At 52.9% G+C, this 25,813-nt stretch overlaps 1 protein-coding gene and 1 long non-coding RNA gene across 4 annotated transcripts in view; both read left to right on the forward strand.

The window, feature by feature from the left end:
• Positions 1-3,365, forward strand: part of LOC106723025 — a 28,229-nt gene extending 24,864 nt beyond the window's left edge. For all 3 annotated transcript variants that reach the window (XR_001359019.2, XR_003092035.1, XR_001359021.2), the window contains exon 3: positions 3,268-3,365. This is a non-coding gene — a long non-coding RNA (uncharacterized LOC106723025). The remainder of the gene's footprint in view (positions 1-3,267) is intronic.
• A 312-nt stretch (positions 3,366-3,677) lies between these two features.
• EMID1 (EMI domain containing 1) overlaps positions 3,678-25,813 on the forward strand; it is a 54,111-nt gene continuing 31,975 nt past the window's right edge. Inside the window, exons 1-4 of the mRNA XM_006016852.3 lie at positions 3,678-3,718; positions 5,001-5,114; positions 5,989-6,092; positions 22,557-22,643. Of these exons, the coding sequence (XP_006016914.1) occupies positions 3,678-3,718; positions 5,001-5,114; positions 5,989-6,092; positions 22,557-22,643 (346 nt within the window). The remainder of the gene's footprint in view (positions 3,719-5,000; positions 5,115-5,988; positions 6,093-22,556; positions 22,644-25,813) is intronic.

Raw genomic sequence — 25,813 nt, forward strand, 5'->3', positions numbered from 1 at the left:
CGTGCACAGTGCTGGCTAGCAGGCCTGTGGCTCTCCCTGTCCTGAAAGGCCCCCATTCAGAGACGGACAGGGTGTCCCAGAACCAGACACCCAAACTGCACGTGTTTTGGCCGCAGTGAGGGGCTCACGTTACCCGATTGTTCACAGGTTGTAAGAGGGCAGTATCAGCTTGGTCCCATCTGGGTTGTGTGTTTGAATGAAAGGGGGGCAGTGCTGGGGCATATGACCCAGGGGTCTCCGTGAGTGTTTCCTTTTTAAATCCCTCTATTCAGGGGTTTATGACTCTGGCATGGGAAACAGAAGCCCCTGGAAAGGGAGGCTTGGCACCGAGCTCTCCACATTTCCACTCACAGTCTTTCTCTAAAATGGTTCATCCAGTCTCTCTTTATAGTGAGTTTTCAGGTCCTGCTGCCCTACCCCTCTGTCATGTGCAGCTGGGGAGCAGGGTGGGAGTCTGGCTGTGTGTCTGCTTGCAGGGGGAGATTAATCAGACTGCTGGGGGCAATGGCTCTCCTGATGCAGGTGGCCTGAGGGCCCAAGGATACCAAAAGGCAGTCTCTGGACCCTAGGTGCACACCTGCTTGTGCCAAGGACACATGCCTCTATAGGCACAAGGATGGGTGTATACACCTGCTCGAGTCTATCTGAAGGCCAGCATGGCTTTTGGCCCAGAGGAAGAGGCTACTGGTGTTTCTACAGCCTCTGCTCTCATGGAGATCTCCCATTGACTCTAAGCCATAGAAGCTCATGCTTTCACACAGGTCCCATAGGTGATTGGCTGAGGGGCTCCTCATACTATTGTGAACATCATCTCACCTGAGAGGACCCATGCTCTTTCCACTCTGATATCAGGCAACCATCACCAGATGGTTTAGAGAAAACTCTGAGCTGCCCTTACCATGACCAGGCAGCTCAGGACTTTGAGACCTGGCAATGGGGCCTTTCACCCTTGAGTGCTGATGGGGCTGAGGGTGAAGCCCACGTGGCAGGTGTCTGGGAGCAGTGTGGAGTGTGCTACCACTGATGCAGACATGTCTCAGGGTGTTCAGTGGTGCTGAGAAGCAGCCAGGGATTTGGTGACTCCTGCACAATGAGCTGCTGATTGCCTGGTCCAGTTCCCAGCACAGCAGGCAGCCGATGTGCCTCATCCCCAACCATCTGCCAGGTGGGAACAGAGCTCACTGTGCAAGGGCTCTCCAGATGCCTCAGCTGCTGGAGAACCTCCTAGGACCACATCAAGTGACATGACTAATTTCTGCCCTGCATGGCTTATTCTCTCTCTCCCAGGGGAGAACAGGGCATGCAGGGCATGGTCTCAGGGAGAGAGAGTTGGCTTTGGTGTTAAATGTCCATGTTGCTCTGTGCTCATGTTAGAGAAGGCCACTCAGAGAGGCTGCTGGGCATACGGAGCCTGGAGGTGAGCAGTCTGGGTTGGCCCTTAGACCTAGAGGAGCACGTTCTGCAGGGAGGGGCCCTTTAGCCTGCCCACTGGCAGCCATGGCAAATATGCCACAGCAGCTGAACAGCTTTTGGCCCCCAGGAGCAGGACTGAGGCACCAGGTATGCCCTGCTTGTGCCCTTGCCATATCTCACCAGTAGTGAGAGGGATTCAGCTGGTGGCATGGGGAGTGGGGAAGGGCTGGAGCTGGGTTCCAATCCCAGCTCAGCTATTGGCCTCTGGGTGCCAGAGGGCAAGTCCCTTCCTCATTCTGTGCCTCAGTTTCCCTGGACCCTGCATCTATCCTATTGTAGCAGGGTGGTCTGTCCCCTGAAGAAGGGGCAGCCAGCCCCCCTGAGTGAAAAGGGAATGGCTCAGTAAGAGCTTCAAAACCCTAGGACAGCAAACTATGAAGGAGCAGCTGTGAGACAGAGGCAATTGGTAGCTCAACAGCTGGGTACATGGAGGGGCCAGATTACTGTGCAAAGCCCAGAGCCACAAGGGCCCGTCCCACTGACAAGGACAAATGGGTTTTATTTTGCTGGCATGGACTCAGGGAGCAGAAGCCCACCTGAAGAAACCCACAGGTGAGGAAAACTGCTTCTCTGACAAAATGTTTTTTTTACCGAGCTCTAATATTTCTTTCCTGCCAGCCCTTCATGGCCCTTTTGTGTTGGGAGCTGTACAAACCCACATTAAGGCATGGTCCCGCACACCAGAGGCTTGTGCGGCTCCCAAGGTTGGTTTGGGATGTGAGTGGGCATGAGCTGTGGCTGAGTCCGAGACCTGAGTGCAAGCAGGCCTGAGATGGGTGCAGGCAGGATCTTGGATGAGACAGCTCCCAGCAGAGCGGTGCTGTGGCAGCAGCACCAAGGTGTCAGAGTAGAGCAGGGGCAATAGGGCTGTGCTGCAGGGTAGAGATAGGAGCTGCAGAAGGAGTATGCACTTGCTGGAAGCAGAGGCAAGGGGTTTAGGTAGCCCTGGAACAGGAGACCATTTGGACTGCAAGCTCTTTGGGGCAGAAAACAGACTCTCTCTGTGGGTCTGTACAGCACCTAGCACAATGGGGTTGCACTGTTGGTTGGGACCTCAACGGGGTGATGGCATTAGTGTGGGAAGAGAGGCTACCCTTTCTGCAACACACTGCCAGCATCCCTGTGCTTTGCCAGGATATCAAGTGAGGACTTGTTCACATGGTTGGTGGCAGGAGCTTCCATCATGAGCCAGCTGGCTTGCCCCCTGGGGTCCCTGCAGCTCCTTCATAGATTTCATAGACATTAGGGCTGAAAGGGACCTCACAAGATCATTGGGTCCAGCCCCACTGCCCAAGGGGCAGGAAGTCAGCTAGGGTCAAATGATCCCAGCAAGATAAACATCCAAATGTTTCTTGAAAGTGTCCAGAGTAGGTGCTTGCACCACCTCTGGGGGGAGTCTATTCCAGGCCCTGGGGACTTGGACAGTGAAGAAGTTTTTCCTTATGTCCAGCCTGAAATGGTCTTCCAGGAGTAACAGGAAGTGATATGAATAATATTGCTATTATCGATATCAATAGCATTGTTATCATTACTGTTATCAGTCTAATAATTACTATTCCTTTTAATATTAATATCATTGTTATAGTTGTTATTGTTTGATAATAAGATCAACATCATTATCAGTACCAATATCAATATGGCTCCACCAGGGTCTCCAGAAGCTGTCTGGGGTTTCTATGAGTCATGAAACCACCAGCCCATGTGACTGGGGCTGCTGGATGTGCCTCACCCTCAACCACCCATCAGGTGGGAGCAGGAAAAGTAAATGATGTCACCTGTGTTGGTCTCTTTCAGGAACTGGTGCTCGTACACAGTCACCCGGACAGTGTCCTGCCACGTCCAGAATGGCACCTTCCTCCAGAGGGTGTTCCAGACCTGCCGCTGGCCCGTGGTCCCTTCCTCATTCTGTGCCTCAGTTTCCCTGGACCCTGCATCTATCCTATTGTAGCAGGGTGGTCTGTCCCCTGAAGAAGGGGCAGCCAGCCCCACTGAGTAGTTGCAGGTGTGGGGAGACTGCTGAAAAGGGAATGGCTCAGTAAGAGCTTCAAAACCCTAGGACAGCAAACTATGAAGGAGCAGCTGTGAGACAGAGGCAATTGGTAGCTCAACAGCTGGGTACATGGAGGGGCCAGATTACTGTGCAAAGCCCAGAGCCACAAGGGCCCGTCCCACTGACAAGGACAAATGGGTTTTATTTTGCTGGCATGGACTCAGGGAGCAGAAGCCCACCTGAAGAAACCCACAGGTGAGGAAAACTGCTTCTCTGACAAAATGTTTTTTTTACCGAGCTCTAATATTTCTTTCCTGCCAGCCCTTCATGGCCCTTTTGTGTTGGGAGCTGTACAAACCCACATTAAGGCATGGTCCCGCACACCAGAGGCTTTTTCGGGTGCCCAGGGTTGGTTTGGGGGGGGGTGGGGCTTGTGCGGCTCCCAAGGTTGGTTTGGGATGTGAGTGGGCATGAGCTGTGGCTGAGTCCGAGACCTGAGTGCAAGCAGGCCTGAGATGGGTGCAGGCAGGATCTTGGATGAGACAGCTCCCAGCAGAGCGGTGCTGTGGCAGCAGCACCAAGGTGTCAGAGTAGAGCAGGGGCAATAGGGCTGTGCTGCAGGGTAGAGATAGGAGCTGCAGAAGGAGTATGCACTTGCTGGAAGCAGAGGCAAGGGGTTTAGGTAGCCCTGGAACAGGAGACCATTTGGACTGCAAGCTCTTTGGGGCAGAAAACAGACTCTCTCTGTGGGTCTGTACAGCACCTAGCACAATGGGGTTGCACTGTTGGTTGGGACCTCAACGGGGTGATGGCATTAGTGTGGGAAGAGAGGCTACCCTTTCTGCAACACACTGCCAGCATCCCTGTGCTTTGCCAGGATATCAAGTGAGGACTTGTTCACATGGTTGGTGGCAGGAGCTTCCATCATGAGCCAGCTGGCTTGCCCCCTGGGGTCCCTGCAGCTCCTTCATAGATTTCATAGACATTAGGGCTGAAAGGGACCTCACAAGATCATTGGGTCCAGCCCCACTGCCCAAGGGGCAGGAAGTCAGCTAGGGTCAAATGATCCCAGCAAGATAAACATCCAAATGTTTCTTGAAAGTGTCCAGAGTAGGTGCTTGCACCACCTCTGGGGGGAGTCTATTCCAGGCCCTGGGGACTTGGACAGTGAAGAAGTTTTTCCTTATGTCCAGCCTGAAATGGTCTTCCAGGAGTAACAGGAAGTGATATGAATAATATTGCTATTATCGATATCAATAGCATTGTTATCATTACTGTTATCAGTCTAATAATTACTATTCCTTTTAATATTAATATCATTGTTATAGTTGTTATTGTTTGATAATAAGATCAACATCATTATCAGTACCAATATCAATATGGCTCCACCAGGGTCTCCAGAAGCTGTCTGGGGTTTCTATGAGTCATGAAACCACCAGCCCATGTGACTGGGGCTGCTGGATGTGCCTCACCCTCAACCACCCATCAGGTGGGAGCAGGAAAAGTAAATGATGTCACCTGTGTTGGTCTCTTTCAGGAACTGGTGCTCGTACACAGTCACCCGGACAGTGTCCTGCCACGTCCAGAATGGCACCTTCCTCCAGAGGGTGTTCCAGACCTGCCGCTGGCCCATGGGCTGCAACGGAGGCAGGTGAGGGGGACTCCATTGCTGCCACCTTTCAGCTTCCCCCTACAGGCTGCTCTTGTCCCTTATGGTGGGACAGAGCTAGAGCACAGCTGCCTTGGAGATGGTGGGGAGGCAATAAGATGCTTTCCTTCTTCCTACACCCTTCTGTGCTCTTCAATTGCAATTCAAACCCCTCACTACTGGAATGGGAACAAGGAACTGGTATCATGTCCCTTCTGACCTGGTCTGCCAGCCTGGTCCCAGGGGGATGGTGCTACCCTGGATCAGCTGGGCCATTCAGCCTTCATTTGCCTTCAGACATAGTGCCCACCTGCACTCATGAAACCCAGCTGGGCAATGCCCCTCCTGTGATTCTACCCCCAGGCAGCCCCCAGTCATCTCCTCAGGCTGTGGGGTGCCAACCTTCCCCACTCAGCTTATCCTTGGACTGCCACCCCAGGCTGCTGTGCAGTGGGATGCTCTCAAACACCAGCTGGGCCCAGCAGAAGGGCATTGCCTTGCTCCCTAAGCATGTGGGGTGGAGCGGGGACAGGTTTTCCTCTATCTCAGGGGTGGGCTAAATGTGGCCCAGGGGCAGGATGCAGCCCACCAGGCCATTCTATGCAGCCCACGGGGCCCCTAAAAAATTTAGAAAATTAATATTTATCTGCCCTGGGCTGCCTGTCATGCGGCCCTCGATGGCTTGCCAAAACTCAGTAAGCGGCCCTCTGCCCAAAATAATTGCCCGCCCCTGCTCTATCTGAAGGGCCAGAGATGGTGAAGATGTAACACCAGCCTGGGGATCTCTGGTCTGGCCCTGAGTGGGTGATGGATGGCAGCACTGAGCTAATTCCAAACCCTTCTAGTCCCCAAAACTAAGGTCCATTGTGTTTTGCAGCTATAGAACCATTGTGAGGCCGACATACAAGGTAGCCTACAAAACGTTCACGGCTCTAGAGTGGAGATGCTGCCCAGGCCACACAGGTGCCAACTGCGAAGAAGGTAGGCAGGGTCAGAGGGACGGGTCTCTTGAGATGTGTCTGAGCTGCACTTGCAGGCATGGCCACTGCTGGGAGCTCAGGGTTGTCTCAGCCTGGGAGAGCTGAAACTCAGAAGGGGAACAGTCTCTGCCAGCACAGGAAAGGGAATCCCAGGGTGGGATAATGGAGCCAGAGCCCTTCTGGTGTGGGAGGAGGGGGTCTGGAGGAGGATATACAGGGTAGTTCATTCTCTGTTTGGGGCAAAGGGGACTTGGAGGCAGCACTGGCATAGATCCTGGCCCCCGGTTAGCCCTGTCACCTGTCCCGTCTATGCTGTGCTCAGCGCCAGGTGCTGGGAGGCTAGTTGCTGCTTGCCACAGCCAGAGGTAAGGTGCTGTCTTGGCAAACAGCCATGGCCAGGGGGGACCTTCCTGAGATGAGCTGTTGATTTTGGCTGTAAATTGTACTGAGGTCCTGGAGCATTGCGTGTAGCTACAGGAGGGGGAAATATGAGTACCGTGGGCTGGTGGATGATGTGGCAGTGCTGGCTATGGGTGGGACAGAGAAGCACTGGACATTGTTTCAAGTACCCACACCCACAGAGCAGGCACCAGACACTTTCCAGCCTGGGGCAAAGAGGACTCTGAGAGTCAATGTTGGGGATAGGCCCCTTTTAGTGGAGGCTAGGGGAGAAGTCTCACCATCTCTGATCCTTAAGCCAGCAATGGGATGTAGTGGAGGGAGAGGGGCTCATTCTTCCTTCATACCAGCAAGGTTGGTTTCTGTCCACCTTCTTCCCTGTGGTGGCGCTGTTCATGGGCCATGGGGATGTGTGGGCTCTGCGGTTTTGTTACACACAATACCTCACCTTTAGCCCAGTGTATCTTACCCTGGTGGACCCTTCTTGACCCCCAACTTGGCCCACACAGTCTGTGGTCCCCTGGGGGCTCTGCTTGGGGGGAGGTGTCATGACTGCCATGGGGAACAGCATGGGTGCCCGAGCCTCTTCTGGCTGTACTGCCTATTGTAGAGCAAGGGCCCTGGCAGGGGGGTCCTGGCTTGGTGATTCATGCAGCCCCATCTCTGCCACACCCAGGCCTGCACACCCCTGTCTGTTATTGCCCTAGCTTTTGTAGTGCTGACGCAGGGACTGAGTTCGGGTTGCTGTTGATTGACACCGAGGAAGCTGACACAAGCCTCCTGGTTTCCTGCTGGGCTGCAGCTGAGCGGCTGGGTCCTGCTGAGCACTCTGCACTGTGTCATGCTGTTGGGCCTGGCAGGCTGCTTCAAAGAGATCAAGGGATGCTGGGGCCTGACTGCCTGTGACTTCCCTTCACATGCCAGGCCTGCCACTAACTCAGTCACGCTGCTTGGCTCCTTCCTTCCCTTCCCAGCTCCTTGCTGCTCATGAAGTGGGAGCTCAGTTGAGTCTGCCTGTCTGTCCATCCCAGTGCCTCCCCCTCACTCTCTGTCTGTGCCACTGGGAGAGAGCAGTCACATCACATCATCAGGACACCTTCTCCTCAGCTGCCTTGACAGTGCGCAAAGTTCACCTCGTAACCCCTGAGACCCCATTAATCCCACTGTGTGCCTGTGGCCCTTGTGACCCAAAAGTTTGTGGTCACTATGAACCCAGGCCTTAGCAGGACTTCTGGAGAAAAGGAAGCTAGCAGTGGGCATGGCGTTGGCAGCTGGCAATGGGTGGCTTATAATGGACCAACCTACCCTGAGCCTTCAGATCTGCGTCAGCTCTGGGTGTCTCTGACCAAGCTCTTTCTCCCTATCAGCTGTGGGTCTGGAGTTGGGCCAGGCTTGATCTTCCTGCTGCCTCGCACTCCTTGCTCTTTCCTGGCACAGTTGCAATCGTGCCGTTGGCTTCAGGTGGGATCCTTCGTGCATGAGACCCAGCAGTACCAGCAGCACTTGAGATTTCCCAGTGTCAAAGGCTGGCATGTCTGGGCCCACCTTTGGGACTGTGGATCAGGGATAGATAAGCTTGAGAATGACTGGGCTGGGGGCATTTTGCATCCCTGTGACTGAACACCTTAGGGACAGATGTGGTAAAGGCCTCCAGATCCTGGTGATGCCATCTCCAAAATGGCAGCCCTGGCTGGAGGAGGAAGGAGAGTGCAGCCAAGGAAAGGAAAAGACAGATGGAAATCTGAAGGGCTGGGAGGGGAAGAATGAGGCACGGTCTGAGGAGATTGAATGGTCTAAATCTGCTGGAGCCTTGCTCAAAGCACACACCCTCCCCCTGCCCCAAGGCAGGTGAAAGGCCTGCAAGGCGAGAGCCTCACATTTTGTCTCCACAGTACTTCCACTCCAGATCTGAGCCAGGTCTGCCCTACAGAGAGAGCTCCATATTGAATGAGATATCAGGACAGTGTATGTCTGGTTTTTGGAAGGTTTTGTGACAGTGGGGGTTGGGCCTTTTTTGAGTGTTTGAAAATGTTGTGTTTATTGGGAAGCACCCAGGAGCCCCAGTCCCAGCCCAGGAGCCTGTGGTGCGAGGTGCTGTACAAACACAAAGCAAAAAGACAGCCCCTGCCTCAGAGAGCTGAGTCTAGGGCTCCATGTAAGACCCTGCAGGGGCGCTACACTCCTTCCTAGGCAAAACACATCACAAAGACACTGAACTAACTGACTGAAGATCCCTTCCCCAAAGCCTTTCACCAGTTGATCCCTCACTACAATATATTGTGTGTAAAGCAATATATTGCTGTGTAAAGCAATATATTGTGTGTAAACCTTTGCCAAATTACTTGGAAATAGGAGTCTGATGGGGGCTGGCTAGGTAGGGGAGCTGATTGGAAAATAGGGACTAGAACGGGGAGAGCAGATATTTTTCTGGAAAATATTTTGGGTTGAAAATATTGGGAAATATATTTTGGGTTGGGTCTGATCAGCTCTTGTGAATGGAAGGGAAAATGAAGGTGAGGTATATCTTCTGTACTCCCCCTGCAACCTGCAAAGAGACCGAGGAAAGGCACTTTTGCTGGGCCAGTCCTGTGGCCTCATCCCGTGCCTTAGCAAGAGGTTCCACAGTGCGGAAGCAAAGCATGCACGGCAGCGAGGAAGGAAGGAGATGGCCTCTGAATGGGTGGCAGACAGCCAGTGAGTCAGAAATGAACCATAATAGAAAAATGGCCACCTGATCTGAAATCCCATTATGCTGAAACTCTAGCCTGCACAAAGGCACTTGATATAGTAAGCTTGGCAATTCTCAACCAGCTTGTCATAGCAAAAGGCTGCTGGGATTCAGGAGGGGAAAGGGAAAGGAAGGGCAAAAGAAAGAAAGAGAAATGGAGAAAATGAAGGAGTAAACACAAAAGGAAGTGGAAAGAAGGAAGAAGGGAAAGATAGGAGGAGAGAAAACTATCAGAAGAGATGAAGAAAAGGGAGGCAGCAAGGCAGGAGGGCTGTGGCTATGGTGAGCACCACCCTTCTCTCCAGTGCCTGGCTGGTAGTTGTCTGTGGCTGGGGGGTCTGCACCCCCAAGTGCTGTTCTGTCCCCACCCTGGTTTGGCAGCTTAGCACTGCAGCACTAGCTCTGCAGAAAGTGCTTCCACCCCCACCGGGATGTGGTGAAGGCACTGACACAGGGAAGCCATCAATTCTTCCTGTTTATTGAATCCTTCCTGGCCTGGCGCTCTGCTGACCCTTCCCTGCTGCTTTCCAAATGCCTGCCCTCTAGGCATCTCCTGTTCACTTCAAGAGCCTTGGCCCATTAGCTGCCAAAGAGGTGCCCACAGGACACCTGACAGAAGTATTCTGGGTAGGCAGCAACCCCGTCCTTTGAACTCCTGCCAGAAGCCGGGAATGCATCAGGCCAGGGGTGATTTATATAGCTGTTCTGGCTTTGCTGGGGGAGGGTGTGGGTGTGGCAGGAGACAGCTTCCCCTGACAGGCCTTCACCTGTTCCCCCGACATGCATCTGTCAGCCCCGTGCTCATGTTTGCAGGCAACTGAGAGGCAACACCACAAGCCCAGGGCCCACGTGCATGGGGCTGGAGCTTGAGTGGAAGAGGCGCCCACAGTGCTCATCTTATAGCAGCCTATGGAGCACTGACAGATCCCTGCCTGAAAACAAGGGTTGGAGGACCCTTGACATCTCAGCCAGGAGCCTAAAGGCCTTAAGTCCCAGGCCTGGAGTATGGATGGGGAAGGCTGTAGCGGGTATGCCTGGCTACCTTTTCTCCCATCTGCAAGTGCTGCCCTCAGGTGCAGCTTCCCCTCCTTACATGTCCTTGAATCACTTTCAGGTGTTCAAGGCACCTGTACATGTGCAGTGAGGCTACTCTGATGCACTGTAATTATAGCGCATGGGAGCAGATTTGATTAATCAAGTCTGCTGGAGCATGGTAATCACCATGCTCCAGCAGACTCCAGCATCACATGTATCAGTGTCCCTGCACTGAAGAATGGCAGTAGGGGTGCTTTAACCAAAACGAGCTTTAGTTAAAGCTTCCGCGTTGCCGTTTTTCAGCACAGGGATGCTTGCTGCTACATGTGACCTTGTGGGTGCTTTAAATAGAGTGGCTCCCCCGCACCCTGCACTCCTGGAGCATATGTATAAGCACCCTAGATGGGCACTGCCTCCGAGCCAACTCAGGGATAGGGACACAGCTTCCCCCTCTGCTGAATGCAGCCACCTTTGAGGTGGGATGTGGCACTCTCTTAAAGTTGCCGCTGTCCCAGGGTCTCACTAGAGCCGCAGCTCTACAGCAGTGCTGACCTGATGCACAGAGGTGCCCAGAAATCTTTAACGGAGACTGCAACAAGGGGAGGGAGCAGCCTACCTACCTGTGTTTGTGCCTCAAGGGGAAGAGAAGATGGAGGAGCTGCCTGGAAGCACCAGTGGGAACAAAACTCCCATGGGCTGCCAAGGGGAGAAGGACCAGGCAGCAAGGGAGCCTGGGTGAAGAAACAGGGAAGAACTGAGTTAGACATGGGAAGGGAGACCATCAGGAACACAAAGCACACAGGATTTGCCACCTCAGGACAGGGCAGGCTCCATCCAGACTGGCCACTAGTTGCAACTTCTGTGGCACCTACAAGAAACCACCTATTGGACAATCCAGGTATGGTTTACACATTGGCAGCCTTTCTTCCTGACCCCATGCCCAGGAGCAGGAAGGGTCACATCGCCTCCAGCTCTGTGTGCGTGCAGTACAGGTGATTAGCTCTAAGGCCAAAACTTATATTCAGAGTTCACCTCCCCAAGAGCTTCCCGAATACTACTGTTCCCTATCATGATGCTGCTGTGCCGGTAGGACTGTGTGCAGGGGGCCACATGGGGGCCGTGTAATAACTAACGGGAGGGAGAGGAAGGGTCTGGGGACAACCTCTCTCTTAAGAGGTAGGCCAGCTTGTGGAAATAAAAAGGCAAGCTAGGGGTACAGGAGCAGGCTCTATCTCAGTCCTGTCCTGACCCAATGACCTCAGGTGTGCAGAGCAAACTCCATCCTAGCCTGGCATGCCAGTTTGCAAGTTTATCCAGCATTGTCTGTGCATTTTAGAGAGCCTGCAAAATTCAGCTTTAAACAGCAAGTATGGTGCCAGCACAACCCTGGCGCAGTCACGGCAGTGATGGAAAAACCCCTAGGGACCCACACAGCAGGAACCACACAGGGCATGAGCTTCGGAAACTTGTCTCTATCTCTGCTCTACTTTACTGTTTTTTTCTGGTCCTGGCTCCATCTGAGGCAGCCGGCACTGAACAAACAGCCCCCACCTAGCACCGCCCCCTTCCCTGCACTGGAAGCAAATATTTACATTGGGCTTGTAAACTGCTTGCTAGAGTGGGGTGGGGGGCGAGGAGGGGAGTGCCCCAGAGGGCAGCTGCATGTGTCCAGCCTTGGGAAACTCATTATCCATGGCTGGGCCTGGGAAAGGGTGTCCATGACCTGACTCGACCCCAGAGCTGGGGAGAGGAGCCATGGTGTCACTGCTTCCCGCCAGCTCCCTGCTCCCCTCCCCTCCCGCAGCTGGCCAGATAGGGGTAGATGGGAAAGCACAGTCTGTTGGGACCACGGGACGCCACGCTGGTTGACTGGCCTCTGGGGAAGAGTCAGGGAGCTTCCGTCCCTGGTTTCATGAGTTTGGATAAGATGGGGACTTTTAACCCTTGGCATGCTGGAATATAGCTCCATTTTAAATATAAAGGCATTTGGTTCCAGAGATGGGGAAGAACTAGGAATTTGGGGAAGAGAACTAAGCACCTTTAATCCCTATATTTGCCCCCTTTGCCCCAGCCACAATTGAGGTCAGGGAAGTGCCATCTGGCACCAAAGGCCTCAGAGCCAGCCAGTGCGCAGGATCACCCCAGCTGGACAGAAGGCCCACAGGTAAAGAAGGCAGGTCATGGCAAGCCTGTGAGGGAGTGACTACAGGGAAGATGGAGGTCCCGGGGCCAAGAGCTGCCCCAGATTCAGACTGGGCTGCCCCTGATTGTCTCAGCCTCTGGCTGCCCTTGCTGCCCAGGGCCATCCACAGAACAAGGAGGGAAGTGCATGGGAGGAGTGAGTGGGGATGCAAACAAACCTGAGATCTGACTGAACACACTAGTGCTGCAGCTGAGGTTGACATGACACTACTGCAACCCAAAGGGTGTGTGGTGCCCATATTGGCGGGTCCCTTACAAACTTTGGGGCTTTGTCTTCAGCCCATTTTCTCCAATGGAAGAGATTCTGTTCCCTCCTGTCTGTTTGGGATTACAGGGATCATGGACATCTGTACCCTGCTGGGCCCTGCTGGAGAGGTTGTGTCAGGCCTGCTTGACACAGCTGCAGTACCTCAGTCATGGGGCACCATGCTTTAGGGAGCATTTAATACTGGAGGGGTGGAGAGATGGATAGCTCTGCCAACTGGACGAGTGGATGGCTGGACAGATGAATGGAGGGACAGGTTTGATAGTGTGCTGAGTCTTCTTTCTTCCCTCTCACTGTACCTCTTCCCCCTATCTGATTGTTTCTCTTCATCTCTTCCCTGACCTCTTCTCCTCCCCATCACAGTCCCTTCTTTCTCCCAGACACATGTAGCATCTGTTCTTTCCAAAGACTGTCTGTGGGACAGTTTTGGGATGGACAGCAGAGAAGGGACAGCAGAGAAGGGGTAGTAGAAGCCACTGGTCTCTCCATATCTCACTACTTCCCAAGCAGGCCCGTGCTGCACACCCACTTGCCAGAAACAGAAATGCCCCCTTGCTCGGGTCTGGTAGTGCTCTCCAGAAAGCAGAGCTGCCTTTGATGCCCCTTTGGTGCAGAGTGTGGGAGGGACTGGGACTGCACTGTCCCAACAAACCACACTCCCAGGGTTCAAAATTCAAATTACACTTTGACTCTTAGGGGGGCAGTCTGCAAAAAAAAAAAAGTGGGCTGCCCATCACAATACCCTAATAAAATCAGAGACCCATCCAGGTTATGATTTTCAAATCTGACAGGGGGGGCTCTCATCTCTTATGGGGGGTTTACTCTCCCAGCTCGCCTGTAATTCCAACCCTGCACACTCCTTTACCACCTGAAATGCCCCCTCATTTCACAGGGCTTTGTTTGTCTGGGCAGGTACAACCACTGCTGAGGCTCATGGACCTGCGTGTGCCAAGTGGCTGGCTGGGCCAGGCTACACTGATCAGTCCTAATGCTTAGTGTGAGGCAGAGATCTGTGAGGGAGGATTGACAGGGATAAAACTCTGGGTTCCTGCCAGCTCAACCACTGAATTGCTGAGTGACCACTTAGGGGAAAAGCAGCTGATCAAACTGGCTGCCCAACTGGAAACAGCCAGGCCCTGCTTTCCAAAGGGCTGAGCCCCTGCTGCTCCAAACAGGCCAGTGAGAGCTGGGGTTGCTTGACACCCCCTTTGAAAAATCAGAGCTATATAGTCCTATGCCGGGCATTGAAAATAGAGCCTTCAGGGGCTGTGGTTGAACCTATGAGGCTTAATTGCTATGTGCCTCAGTTTCCCTATCTGCCAAGTGGGCAGGTGATATGGAGCTCCCCTTCTCTGCAAGGGTGGAATGAGGAATGTGTATAGGCAGGGTGATAGCAGAGGAAGGGCTTAGCATGGGTGTTGCTGCTAGGAAGTGCATTCTCTTTCCTTATCCACAGCCCAACAGAGCAGCTCATGAACCAGCAGGCTGGTTCTTCCCCAACAGGAGCAGAAGGAAAAGGCAGTGCTGTATTCTGCCTCAGACATCCCCATCCTGGCTTTGCCCTTCCCCTGAGATGGAGCAGACAGGGCCAAGCTTTGTTCTCACATGCTGGCTGGACTATGATGCTGGCAGTGAGGGGGGCACCAGGGAGCAGAGTTTGCTCTGGGAGTCACTTGGCAGTCCTAGGGTCTTGTCTGCATAAAGCCCCTTCCTCAGCAGCCATGGTGAGGAACAGCAAGCCACACAGCACTCAGTTCCCCACAGTGAGAGCTAACGGTGCTGTTAGGGAGGAAGATGCCTGCCTGTTAGAGGAGCTCAGCTTGGTCTTGACCTATCCTAGTGTTTAGCCCTGATCTCAGCTATCGACATCCCAACCAGCACCCTCATCGCACCAGAGCAGCCCAAAAGAGAGAGGCAGAGAGACCTGGCTGGCGAGGACACAGCATACTCCCATTCCAGCCGGGAGTAGCTGTCAGTGAAGTCTATGACTTCCCTTATCTCTGGGAGCTGGCACCAACCCAATTGCATGGGGGACTGGGCATTTATTGCTGGAACTAAGGCTGCTCTCCAGTGCAGACAAGTGCTAACACCCTTCCTATGGGAGTGACCAGTAGTCCCCAATGGCCTGGGCTGTAGCAGAGCTGGAAGGCTTCAGGCCCCACTGTCTGGCCTCTGAGCCAGTCAGACCAGCATGGAGACACTGCTGTGTGGCTGGCTCAGTGCTGTGGGCTCCCTTCAGGGCTGCTGTGGTCCAGGCTGGAATTTCCTCTGCACGTTCAGGCCTGGGAACAGAGCCAGCATGTGGGCAGCCTGGCTGCAAAGGACAAGCAGGCAAAGAGTGACGGTGCCTTTTAAGAGTTTGCAGCCACCATTGCTGGCAGGCCTAGATAGAACAGGCAGCCCTTCAGTTTGTCACTGGATCCCAAGCCTGGGATTCAGCACCCTGGTTACAGTGTCCTTGCGGGGGGCACCAAACAGCCCCATCTGCTGAACAAAGGGGAGGGCTCCCTTCTTCCCAAGGGACCACAGCTGAGAGTGCTCCATGCCAGCAGCTGCTGTGCCTTTTGGCTCAGAGAAGCTGCTCCCTTCCCCTCTGCAGCTGTGGGTGCTGCCCGTCTGCGAGGAAGGCTGGTATGGACTCCTAGTGCAGACATCCCCTCAGCACTTCAGGGCACAGCGATGCTTGAGGGGCACAGGGGTTTTCCTAAGGTGGGATCTAGACGTTGTATTTCCTGCCCCCAGCCCCAGGCCTTTACTACTGGGCAGCAGTCCCCACATCACTGACACAGCTTCCCCGCTACTGCTGCCCAAGTTCCCTCCTTCCGCCTTTCCAGGTCTTTTGGACACAGCTGTGCACACTGAGCACTCACATGGTGCGTGCAATGCTCCACGCCAGCCCCACTCAGTGCAGCCCACCCACTGGCCCTTGCCACAGTCCCTCCCATTGGCTGGGGCCTGTCGCCCGCCACACACAGCACTGGCGGCCATCCCTCCACTGCAGGCTCCGTGTTTGCTTTGCCCCCTTGGTCGAGAGCTATTTACAACATCTATAAATCTGCTGGAAATTAGGAAAACCCTATAAGTGTCTCACATCTGGGACTGGAAAAAGCCTACATGGGCCAAACACCACAGCACAGACAGGGTTGGCAGAAGGCAGGGTGTCACAGACCAACTGGCCCTTTCAGTGGGAGTCAGCCCAGCTGGGCCTATGACGGATCTGCTGCTCCCCCCAGCAGCTGATCCTGATCAGCTGGGGACCAGATGGCCTGGGCCCCTTATTAGATGCAGCTGGGAAGAAGCAGAGTGATCCATGAGGCGGCTGAGGGAGCCCTGCTAAAGAGTGATATTTTTTTTTGTGGTTGGCCTTGATGAGAGAAAGGAGACTGTTGTAGCAGAAGCAGGGTAGAACGGAGGCCAGAGGGAGAGGCTGGAGGGCCAGAATGTGAGGTTGAGGCCAACCTCCACTCTGGCAGGCAGCTGGGAAGGTAGCAGCCCCCTGTGTGGGGTGTCCCTGAAGGTAACTTTTAGCGTTAGGTATTGTCAGAGCCTCCCTGAGTAGGTCTGAATTGTGATGCAAGGGACTGGGGATCCCTGGAGATGCAGTGGATAGGGGAGGGTTCCTATAGCAGGCTAGAAGGGGCAGCTATGGAGGTTAGCCTACCCATGGAGGTTATGGAGAGGAGGGAAAGTTAGGCAGCCCACACATGGGTGTGTACTACCTGCCTGCTACAAGAAGAGACAGCAGGGCTGGGCCTGAAGGTGCCAGGGTAAATGCTGGAGTGGGAAAGTCCCCCAGGAGTGGTGGCTGGTAGCTATTGGCCAACATATTGCAGGGCTTTATGATGGAAGTTGGGATCGCTAAGCTGTTCTACATGTGGGGAAGCTGTCACAGCCTCTTCCACTCCTGTCCTGCTATCCGTGGCCCTCTATCCTACCACCTATCTTGTTCCACCGTTATCACCACACCCCTTTCCAGTCCAATCCTGTTTTCCCAGCACACCCATCACTGCTTTCCTGCTCCTTCCCTAATACTCAGCCCTGGACTTCTTGTGAGCCAAGTCCCATGAGCAAAGCATGGTTCAGCTTCATTTTGTCTGGGTGAAATTTGAGCGGAAATTTATTTTGGATGGAGCCAAGCCAGGGCTGCAGAGAGGTGTTAGCAGCAGATATCTGTGCCATGTGTCTGGAGAACTATAAAGTGGTGATGATATTGTCTCCACATTAAAAAGCTGGAAAGTTGTGGACTCTCCATGTTTGGAGGTTGGACAGGCATTGGTCAAGGATAATCTAGGTGTAGCTATGTCTATGTTCTATTATAGGTATTTCCCATGCTTCTGGGCTTTGCTGATTGCCCCATGGGACTGGGAGGGAATTTTTCCCCTTCCTGATGCTCCATGTGTTGGGGGGTTTCTTAAACCTTCCTTGGAAGCATTGGGTGTTAACTGCAACCAAGGCTAGGGATTGTGACGGGTGTGCCATTGGTCCTGCTGAGGCTTAAACCCATAGGTTCCTGGCTAGAAGGTCTTGCCCCTGTCCTCAGGATCAGACTGATCACCATGTTAGGAGTCAGAATGGTATGAACTGTGGGGGTTTCTGCCCTTCTCTGCAGCAAGGGATGCGGTCTTCCTCCTTGGATCTCTCAAGAATGTCTGAACTACCTTTGCAGCAGCAGCAGCATGCTGGCCACAGTGGTCCCCCTCCTGTGGTATTGTCAGAGTTAACCATGTCATTTTGCTAATAGATTGCCATTAGACAATGGATTTGTATAGAATGGTTTGGATAGCACTGATCCTGCTTCAGGCAGGGGGGATGGGAGGTGCTAAACTAGATGATAGGGGGGTCCTTTCCAGTCCCACTTCTCCATGATTTTTATGAGAAGCCTCCTCCATAGGGGGAGCATGGTGGTAGCCAGGGATGGGTGACATGGGCAGAATGGGGTAGCTCTTTGGTTCAATCCACTTGGGTGGCTTTGGCTCAGGAAGGAAGTGTAAGTGGGATTGTTAGCATCAATTTAACAATGCGGGGGGGGGGGGGGGGGCGGTGGAATCAGCTGGTTGTGATAATGTACTGACTGCTGTCAGGTGGTAGGGTGGCAGTGGACTCTAACTGAACTGCTGCAATGTGGCACTGTCCCAGATGGCCTCTGATGCTGAAAGAAAGGAATGAGATGTCTCCTTACCAACCCCCTGGACCATGAACCTTCCTCCTCCAGGGCAGGGGTTGAACAGAATTAAGTTTAGGCCTTAATGCAGTGGTGGGCAAAGCATGGCCCATAAGTCGGATCCAGTCTTCCAAAGGATTTTGTTTGGCCTGTAGTGGGTCCCTCGGTCCCACCAAGCCCAGATACCAGGGGCAGCCCGAGCCATGACACCCCTGGGTCCTGCCACCCCTGGGCACACAGTGGGGCTGGGGTGGTACAGAGGCTGGACTTGCTTCTCAGCAACCCCTGCAGCTGTGACTCCTTCCAGCTGCTGCTGCCAGTCTCTGTCACCACCAAACTCAGCCTTGCTGCCCTGGCCCGGCTGCCCCACACTCACTGCTAGGAGCACTGGATGGAGTAGGTACGTGGGGTCTCCATGGAGACCAATCGGGACCCACATGGGCAGGACGTACTCAACTGGGCAGATGGGATGTGGCAGTGGGCAGGCAGGGAGCAGCATCCAAAAACAGGACAGGTGGGTGAGGCCGGGTCCAGGGCAGGGGTCCAGACGCTGCCTACACATCCTTGCAATGGGTGCCAGTTCTGCAGGCAGGGGCATGCAAGGAGCAGATCATGGCTCTGCCCTGGGTCCGGCCCCCGGGTCCATGCTGTCAGCTCTGTGATCCTGATCCCAGCCTTGGCCCTGATCCTACCCACCCATCCTACTCTCAGTTTCCACTTCCTGCCCATCCATGACCCCATCCCATCTGTGCAGCCAGGTGTGGGGCAGAGACACTTAGGGAGTCTTGGTGAGCTGTTGTAGGCAGGGAGGGGAGCAAGAAGGGGAATGTTGACCCGGGCCATGACAGTTCACCAAAACACCCTAAGTGGCCCTCTGGCCCAAATAATTGCCTACTGCTGCTTTACTGGATGTCACCGCTGGCTAATGGATTGAGGATGGGGCTCAGTGAATTTCGTAGGCAGGAAGGACATTTTGGCTAATACAAAGCGACAAAAAATCACAAGTCAGCTTGCCCTTTGAATCATGAGATTGGCTCTGTTCATTTGCCTGCTGGTTTTTAAGCTTTTAGGATGTCAGGATTTCTCCACAGCCAGGAGGGCTGGACATTTCTCTTTTTCAAAATGAGAACTGAGATTTGCCTGAAATCATGAGACTTGGAGCTAGGGCTTTGAGAGAGACCCCTGGATCACAGTATTTGAATTAAATTGTAACTGTGCAGAATGCATCATTGGGGCTGATCCCTATATTGGCGAGAGGAGCAGTCAAGAGCTGGTGGAGCATGGAGAGCATCCCTTTCCCAGCCCCTGGAGGAGGCACCCTCCATAGTGGTGGAGAGGGGCAGTCTGTGGGAAGGACTGCCTGTGTGGGGCTGCCTTTGTCTGCATTTGCTCTGTAGTCTCTGGAGTTGTCAGGTCCAGCACCCTTTGTACCAGCATGATGAGCATTTAAAAAGGTAAGCATTGTTACGTTGCTGCTGTAGGTTCTGATAGCCAGAGCACAGACCTAGGAATCCAGGCTTCTGGATTTTGTTCCCAGCTCTGGGATGGTAGTATTGCCCCGAAGCTACAGTGCGCGCGCGTGTGTGTGTGTGTGTGCGCGCGCGCGAGGGGGGAGATGGGGGTCAGGACTCCTGGGTTCTGAGCATGGTTCTGTGAAGGCAGTGTGTCTAGTGGCTAGAGCAGAGGCAGGGCTCTTGAGTTCCCATGCCAGCCAGCCCAGGGGAAAGCTCATATATACATCCCAGGTTCTTTGGAGCTGTCCTGCAGCAGTGGGTCCCAATAGTGAACCTCTTGGGATTTCCCTGGATCCCTCCTCTTGGTTAAATGGGCAGCTCTGGTATCTCTATGGGCTCTTGCCCTGTGCTAAATGCAGAAGGTGAATCAGGAGCTCCATGATCCTTGAACAGCTGCTCAAGAAGGGGGGCCCTTCCCCCAGCTATCACTTTGGGCCAGTTCCTTCTGTAGGAGGAGACTGCATGACTCTGAGGGTGAGGAGCCCTCCGGCACAGATTAGATGACAGGGAGGCCTGAAATGTTGCTGCCACAGCAAAACAAACATCCTTGATCAAAAGCTATTTGCAAATGAATGACACATGGGGCTCCCTTTGATTTGAGCATGTTGGCCTTCCCCAGCAAACCCAAGCTTTCTTGTGGCATTTGAAAGAGAGAGTAGGGGGAGGGCAGGACCGGATGGGTGCCCAAGCACTGGGGGAAGCCAGCTGGGCTTGTGTCCTGCGGACTGGGAGCCATCCAGCTAGGGCAGATCCAGCCCAGCTGCCTGTGCTTGTCATTGCAGGGCACAGAGCAGTGTACTGAGAAGACAGTACCTCTATGGCAAGGCTTTCCCCTAAAAGGCTCATGGTGCTATGCACAGAAAGGGCATTTAGCACCTCAGGCTTGATCATCTACAGATCTACTAGGCAGGAGTGCCCAAAGGAGGGGCAAAAACCTGAAGTGAGAAGTGAACCCAGACAACAGACCTGGTGGAATGAAGCCTTTCCTAGTTCAGCAGCAAACAGTTATCCTACCTGCCCCGCTACAAATGGCCCTTTAACCTGGCCCCTTGCAATGGTCATAACATCGTTCAGCCCCTGGTCAAGTCCAACGAGACAAGTCTTTGTTTCAGTGGCTTCCTGTGGCAGAGAGTTTCCCAGTGCATGGTCCATGTATGCTGTGCAGGGAGGCTGCATGCTATCGGGCGTTGCATGGCTGTGGTGGAGACTCCTGGAGTGGGTGTGGGCACAGCGCAGAGATGCTGATGTGAGCTTTGAAGTGCCCCGGTGTGGCTGTGCAAAAGCAGCGGTGTGTGAATGAGCAGAGAAGCAGGCTGTAATACACTGCTGTCTTACGTTGGAGGATGTGCAGTGGAGGGGATGATGCATGGAGGGGCAGTGAGATGCTGAGGATTGTGCACACATATAACAGTGCTGTTGTTTCCAGCCCTATGGCAATCTCTGGCTAGTGCCCTGTGCTTCCCATGAGTGTTCGTTCATAAAATCTTCCATCCTGTTCCACAGGGTTGTTTTTTTGTTTTTTTTTTAGCTGAACAAAAGTTCAGTGACGCCCTTCCAAGAAACACAGTTCAGGGACAGCAGGAAGGAAACAACACTTCTTATCTAGCCCTCTGCCCCTACAGGAAACCATCTATCTGTCCCAGCCCCCTGGCCTGTTCAGAGACTGCCTTCAGCTCCCTGCTTGGGAAGGGAATTTGATTGTGACCTGAGGTCCCGGAGATAGGGCAACAAAAGGGAGAGAAGGGCCAAACCGATGTAGCTGCTGCCCTTTTCCCAGGCTGCGTGTGATGGGAGAGAACCAGTGGGACTGGTGGGTGAGGCCAGTCTGGAGGTTCCCTACCTGTCCTGTGTCAGGATCTGAGTAAGGGTCCCCTCTGGACCCCCAGTTGATCTGCTGATCGGGATCAGAAAAGAGCATGTGCTAATCAGGCGAGGGCATGTGCTGTCTGTGCCTTTGATCCACTGCAAGTTGTAGGCCATTCTTGATGTCCATGGGTTTGTTCTGTGGTCTGTGAGTTACTGATGGGGCCCATGTCACCCTCATGGATGCCCCCTGCCCTCTTCGAAGGCCCGTGGTGCAATGACCCCTCTTTCTGGTCTGAGTTTGCTGCCTCCTATGCACACACATGCAGCCCTATTGTAGTGGGGTGCTGAAGCCCCATGAGAGTCAGGGAAGAGGGAGATACAGGAGGATGTAAATAAAAGTCAGGTCAGTTTTACCTTGAGGGGTTTAGGGGAGAAGTCAAAAGGCAACTGCTTGTTCCTGCTGCTCCTTTACTATCTAAGTTCTCCTTGGCTGGGCAGCTGTTAACAAGGGTGTGGGGAGAAGAGGCCTAAAGAGGTGTGGTAGGTGCCTACCAGCTGTGGGCTGTAGGTTGTAGCTGTGTTGGTTTAAGGACATAGGCAGGCAAGGCTCTTTGAGTAAATCTGGTATCTTTTATTAGACCAACTCAAATAAGTGAAAAAATTCTTCTTGGCAAGCTTTTGGATTTAAATACCCTACATCAGGCTGAGGAAGCATCTGCAGTTGGTGTGCGCTCTTCCTAGATGGAATAAATCGTAAAGAAGCCAGAAGCTGGTATGCATGCAAGAAAGGCAGTCAGTGAAGATACCAAATCCCACATCAACAACCTGGATTTGTGCCATGCAGTCCAGACCCAAAGGGAAGGGGGAACACTCTTGTGATGGCGGCAACTCCCCCACCCTGTTCAACACAGATGCTGGGGCATTGCCAGATGCCTCTCCTTTAGGATGGACCCAGCACTAGGCCCCTGGGTTGCCTTTGCAAAGCCCCTGTAGATGTGGACAGCCTGGGGTGAGTGTCTGTTCCTGGAGGCTCTGATATTTCTCTTCCCCCCAGGTTTTTTATTGCCACTGAAACTTCCTAATGCACCAATACCTGGAAAGATTTTCTGGGCCCCAGGGAGGAGGGCGAATACAGCCTCTGCCCCACTGAGGCTTAGCTTGCTTCATGAAGGCAATGCCAGAGCTGACAGGCCTAGAGAGCTCCTGAGACAGGACCAGAGGCTTGGGATTCAAGCCTTTCTCTAGAGGTAGAATCCCTTGGACTGTCTCCCAGAGAAAGAAAATTCTATCACAGTGGGTAGCACTGGATACAACAGGGACCAAGTTGCCGTGTGGCTAACACTTTCCCTTTGCAGAGACCATCAGCTATGCAGACCCTCAGGAAGCCAGCCGACCCAGCATCCCCCTCCGCAGAAACTCCCACCGGCCAGCAACTTACTCAGGTGGGTTTCAAGGAAAGGACTTGCTTCTCTGATTACCTGCAGCTTGTGCTACTTGAAAAATCATAGGCAGACAAGGTTCTTTGGCTAAATGTGATATCTTTTATTAGACCAACTAAACAGCTGGAAAAATGTTCTTTGCAAGCTTTCAGACATAAACACTCTTTTGTGCCTGAACACTTGTAAAGAACAATTTTCCCAACTATTTAATTGGTCTAACAAAAGATACCACATTTACCCAAAGAACCTTGTCTGCCTATGTCCTTAGATGAACACAGCTATAACAAGCACCCTTGAAAAATCATGATGATGGTTTTCTCTCTCTCCTGCCCTGATTTTATGTATTTCAGGGAAAACCAAAATGGAAGGGACAGAGAGAGAGGGAGAGAGAGGGGTTTTGAAAACTAGACTGTTTTGATAGGGCTCTAGTGCTTTGTGACATATTTCTTCTCCCCAATTGGACAAAGGTCATTTTAGAATCAGGTGTCTGATCCAGTCTGGAATTTTAGTATTTGTATTCTGCAGTTGTTACTCAGTACAGATAATCCTGCTGGAAAGTGACAGCACTTCTGCTTCTAGGCTCCTCCCCACCAGAAAAAAAGAGAAAATTAATACATTTCTCTCTTATTTTATAAAGAGCCAAAAAACCCAGCCCCAAGCAGAGTTCGCTCCTCTTACTGGAGGAATAGTTGGAACCTCCATGAAGTTTACTCAGGGCCAGGACTTGCTGCTGATCCACTGTAATTATTTTGTGCATCTGCTCTAGCCTACAGGAAGTGGAAGCCAAACTACTGTAATTTAGCAGCTGTTTCTTTGCAGGGTAAGTGTCCCAGTTTAGGGTCCACTTATACTGGGATAGGAAAAGACACATGAAACAGTTACAGCAGATCAGCTGATCTGCTCACAAGCAGTAAGCTCCTGCTCCCCTTTTAAATCTGTCACTGTTTGATCTGTCTACAGATTGAGATAGATGGAGGAGTAGGCATGGCAGTATGAAGATGGATGGACGGATATGGTTTTTCTGTTCACAAAGAGCAATCAGATCCTTTTGACCAGAATGACATTTAGTAATTGATTTCTCCCCTAAGAGCTGGATGTGAGCAAAAACACAAAGTGGTTGCCTGTGCATGTGTATGTGTGTGTGTGTGTAAGGGAACTTGTCTCCACATAGAGGTGTAGTCCATGGAATATTCGGAGCAAGGGAACACAAGAAGGGCAGCAAATTTGTGCAGAAGTGTCAGCTGATTTTTTGCAGTGTCCTTCCTGCTCCAGCCATAGACTGAGGTCCCACCCTAGGGTGGAAACCTGGCCTCACTTGAGTCAGTGGGTGCAAACAGCTCACAGCTCTTTACAGAAAGTAGTACTATGAGTTGCAACAATCCCCCAGACCCAACAGAAATTCACTGTTGGCTCCTGGAGTTGGGGATCCCAGCTGCTTGCTGCAAGCTTGCAGCCTGGTCTCTGTAGCAATGCCATTCCCCACTCCCAGCTCTAAGGCTGTTTTCAGAATGGGAGGGGAGAAAGGGAGCAGAGGGAACTTCTTGTTCTCCAATCACCCGTCCCACCCTCCAGTGCCAGCTGAAAAAACCCCAGACCAAACTCCCTCCACTTCCTTTCCCTCCTCCCATTCTGAAAACAGTGACAGGCTGGGGGCTCTGCAGACACAAGTTATAGAATGCACCTTGTTTTGAAGCCTGTTCTTCTGAGTTTTCACAGGATCAGGCGTTTTTAAAGAAGTCTGTAGCTGTGCACTTCTGTTTGATTATGGCTGTAGACTGTTTCCGGGGCCAAATCACGTAAACATTGTCACTTCAGTCTGTGCCCATAGATGCTTTTCCATTCACTTCCCCGAAGCCACATTACTGATACTTGCCTGCTCCCAGGTCTTCTTATGTGTTCCCTTTCTCAGGGCTTTGTCCCACACTGGGAATCTTGGCAGGGAATGATGGCTGTGAGTCCAATACTTTTCCTGGTGTTGTGTGGGCAGCAGAAAGGAAGGGCTTGCCAGGGCTGCTCCAGCCAAGGGGTTAGATTGGATAGCTGGTGCCAGGAGATAAGCCCTGTGCTGTGGGAATCAACCTTGTTTGGGCAGTGTAGCGACTTGCCACAGACTGCCAAGGATATGTAGGACTGAGTTCTCACTTGACCTAAAGCCTGCTCTGCTCTGGAAGTGCTCAGGAGACCTAGCTGGGAGCATGTGACCTTATGCTTCAGGACCGCAAGAGAAGGATGAGAGGCGACCTTGTGGCTGCCTATAAGTTCATCACGGGGGCACAGAAGGGAATTGGTGAGTATTTATTCACCAAGGCGCCCCGGGGGGTTACAAGAAATAATGGCCACAAGCTAGCAGAGAGCAGATTTAGACTGGACATTAGGAAGAACTTCTTCACAGTTCGAGTGGCCAAGGTCTGGAACGGGCTCCCAAGGGAGGTGGTGCTCTCCCCTACCCTGGGGGTCTTCAAGAGGAGGTTAGATGAGTATCTAGCTGGGGTCATCTAGACCCAGCGCTCTTTCCTGCTTATGCAGGGGGTCGGACTCGATGATCTATTGAGGTCCCTTCCGACCCTAACATCTATGAATCTATGACTTCAGTGCAGTCAAAGATCAGGCCCTCTTTCTCAGCTCCCACAGCCAAGTGGATTGTAACAGGGGTCTCCCCTTGCAGAACATGAAGTGGAAGTATGTATTGCTGTCTTCCCAGGCACGCTGCCAGGACACCCTCTTGGCAGAAGGCAAAGGAAGGTGGTGGCATCTCTGCCTTCTAAGTATGTCACTGCTTGGGAAAGTCTGGTGTGGAATGATGACTCCAAGGCCAAGGGCTGCTGTGGGCAAGGGTTGTGGGAAAGAGAAATGTAACTGGACAGGGCAGAAATTCTTGTTACTTCTGGCTTCACTCTGGGTTTGACCTGGCTCTGTTCAACTGGCCTTGTCTGCCTCCGAACTGGGCTGAGGTGCCTTGCTTCGCACACACATCCAGCATTTACCCAGCATCCACCAAGGCCTTCTCAGACCTTGGGCTTTACTTAGCCCATATCCCAGAAGCAGAGCAAGCAAGGAAGAGTGGTGGAGCCTGGAGATGAGGATAGGGGCAGGGGATGTACTCACCATGGCAGAGGGTAAATTAAAACAGGTGCTCAGTGAGCAGCCACATCCTTCCAGTCTGATTGAAAATT

Source organism: Alligator sinensis, unplaced genomic scaffold, assembly GCF_000455745.1.
Source record: "Alligator sinensis unplaced genomic scaffold, ASM45574v1 scaffold216_1, whole genome shotgun sequence".
NCBI lineage: Eukaryota > Metazoa > Chordata > Crocodylia > Alligatoridae > Alligator > Alligator sinensis.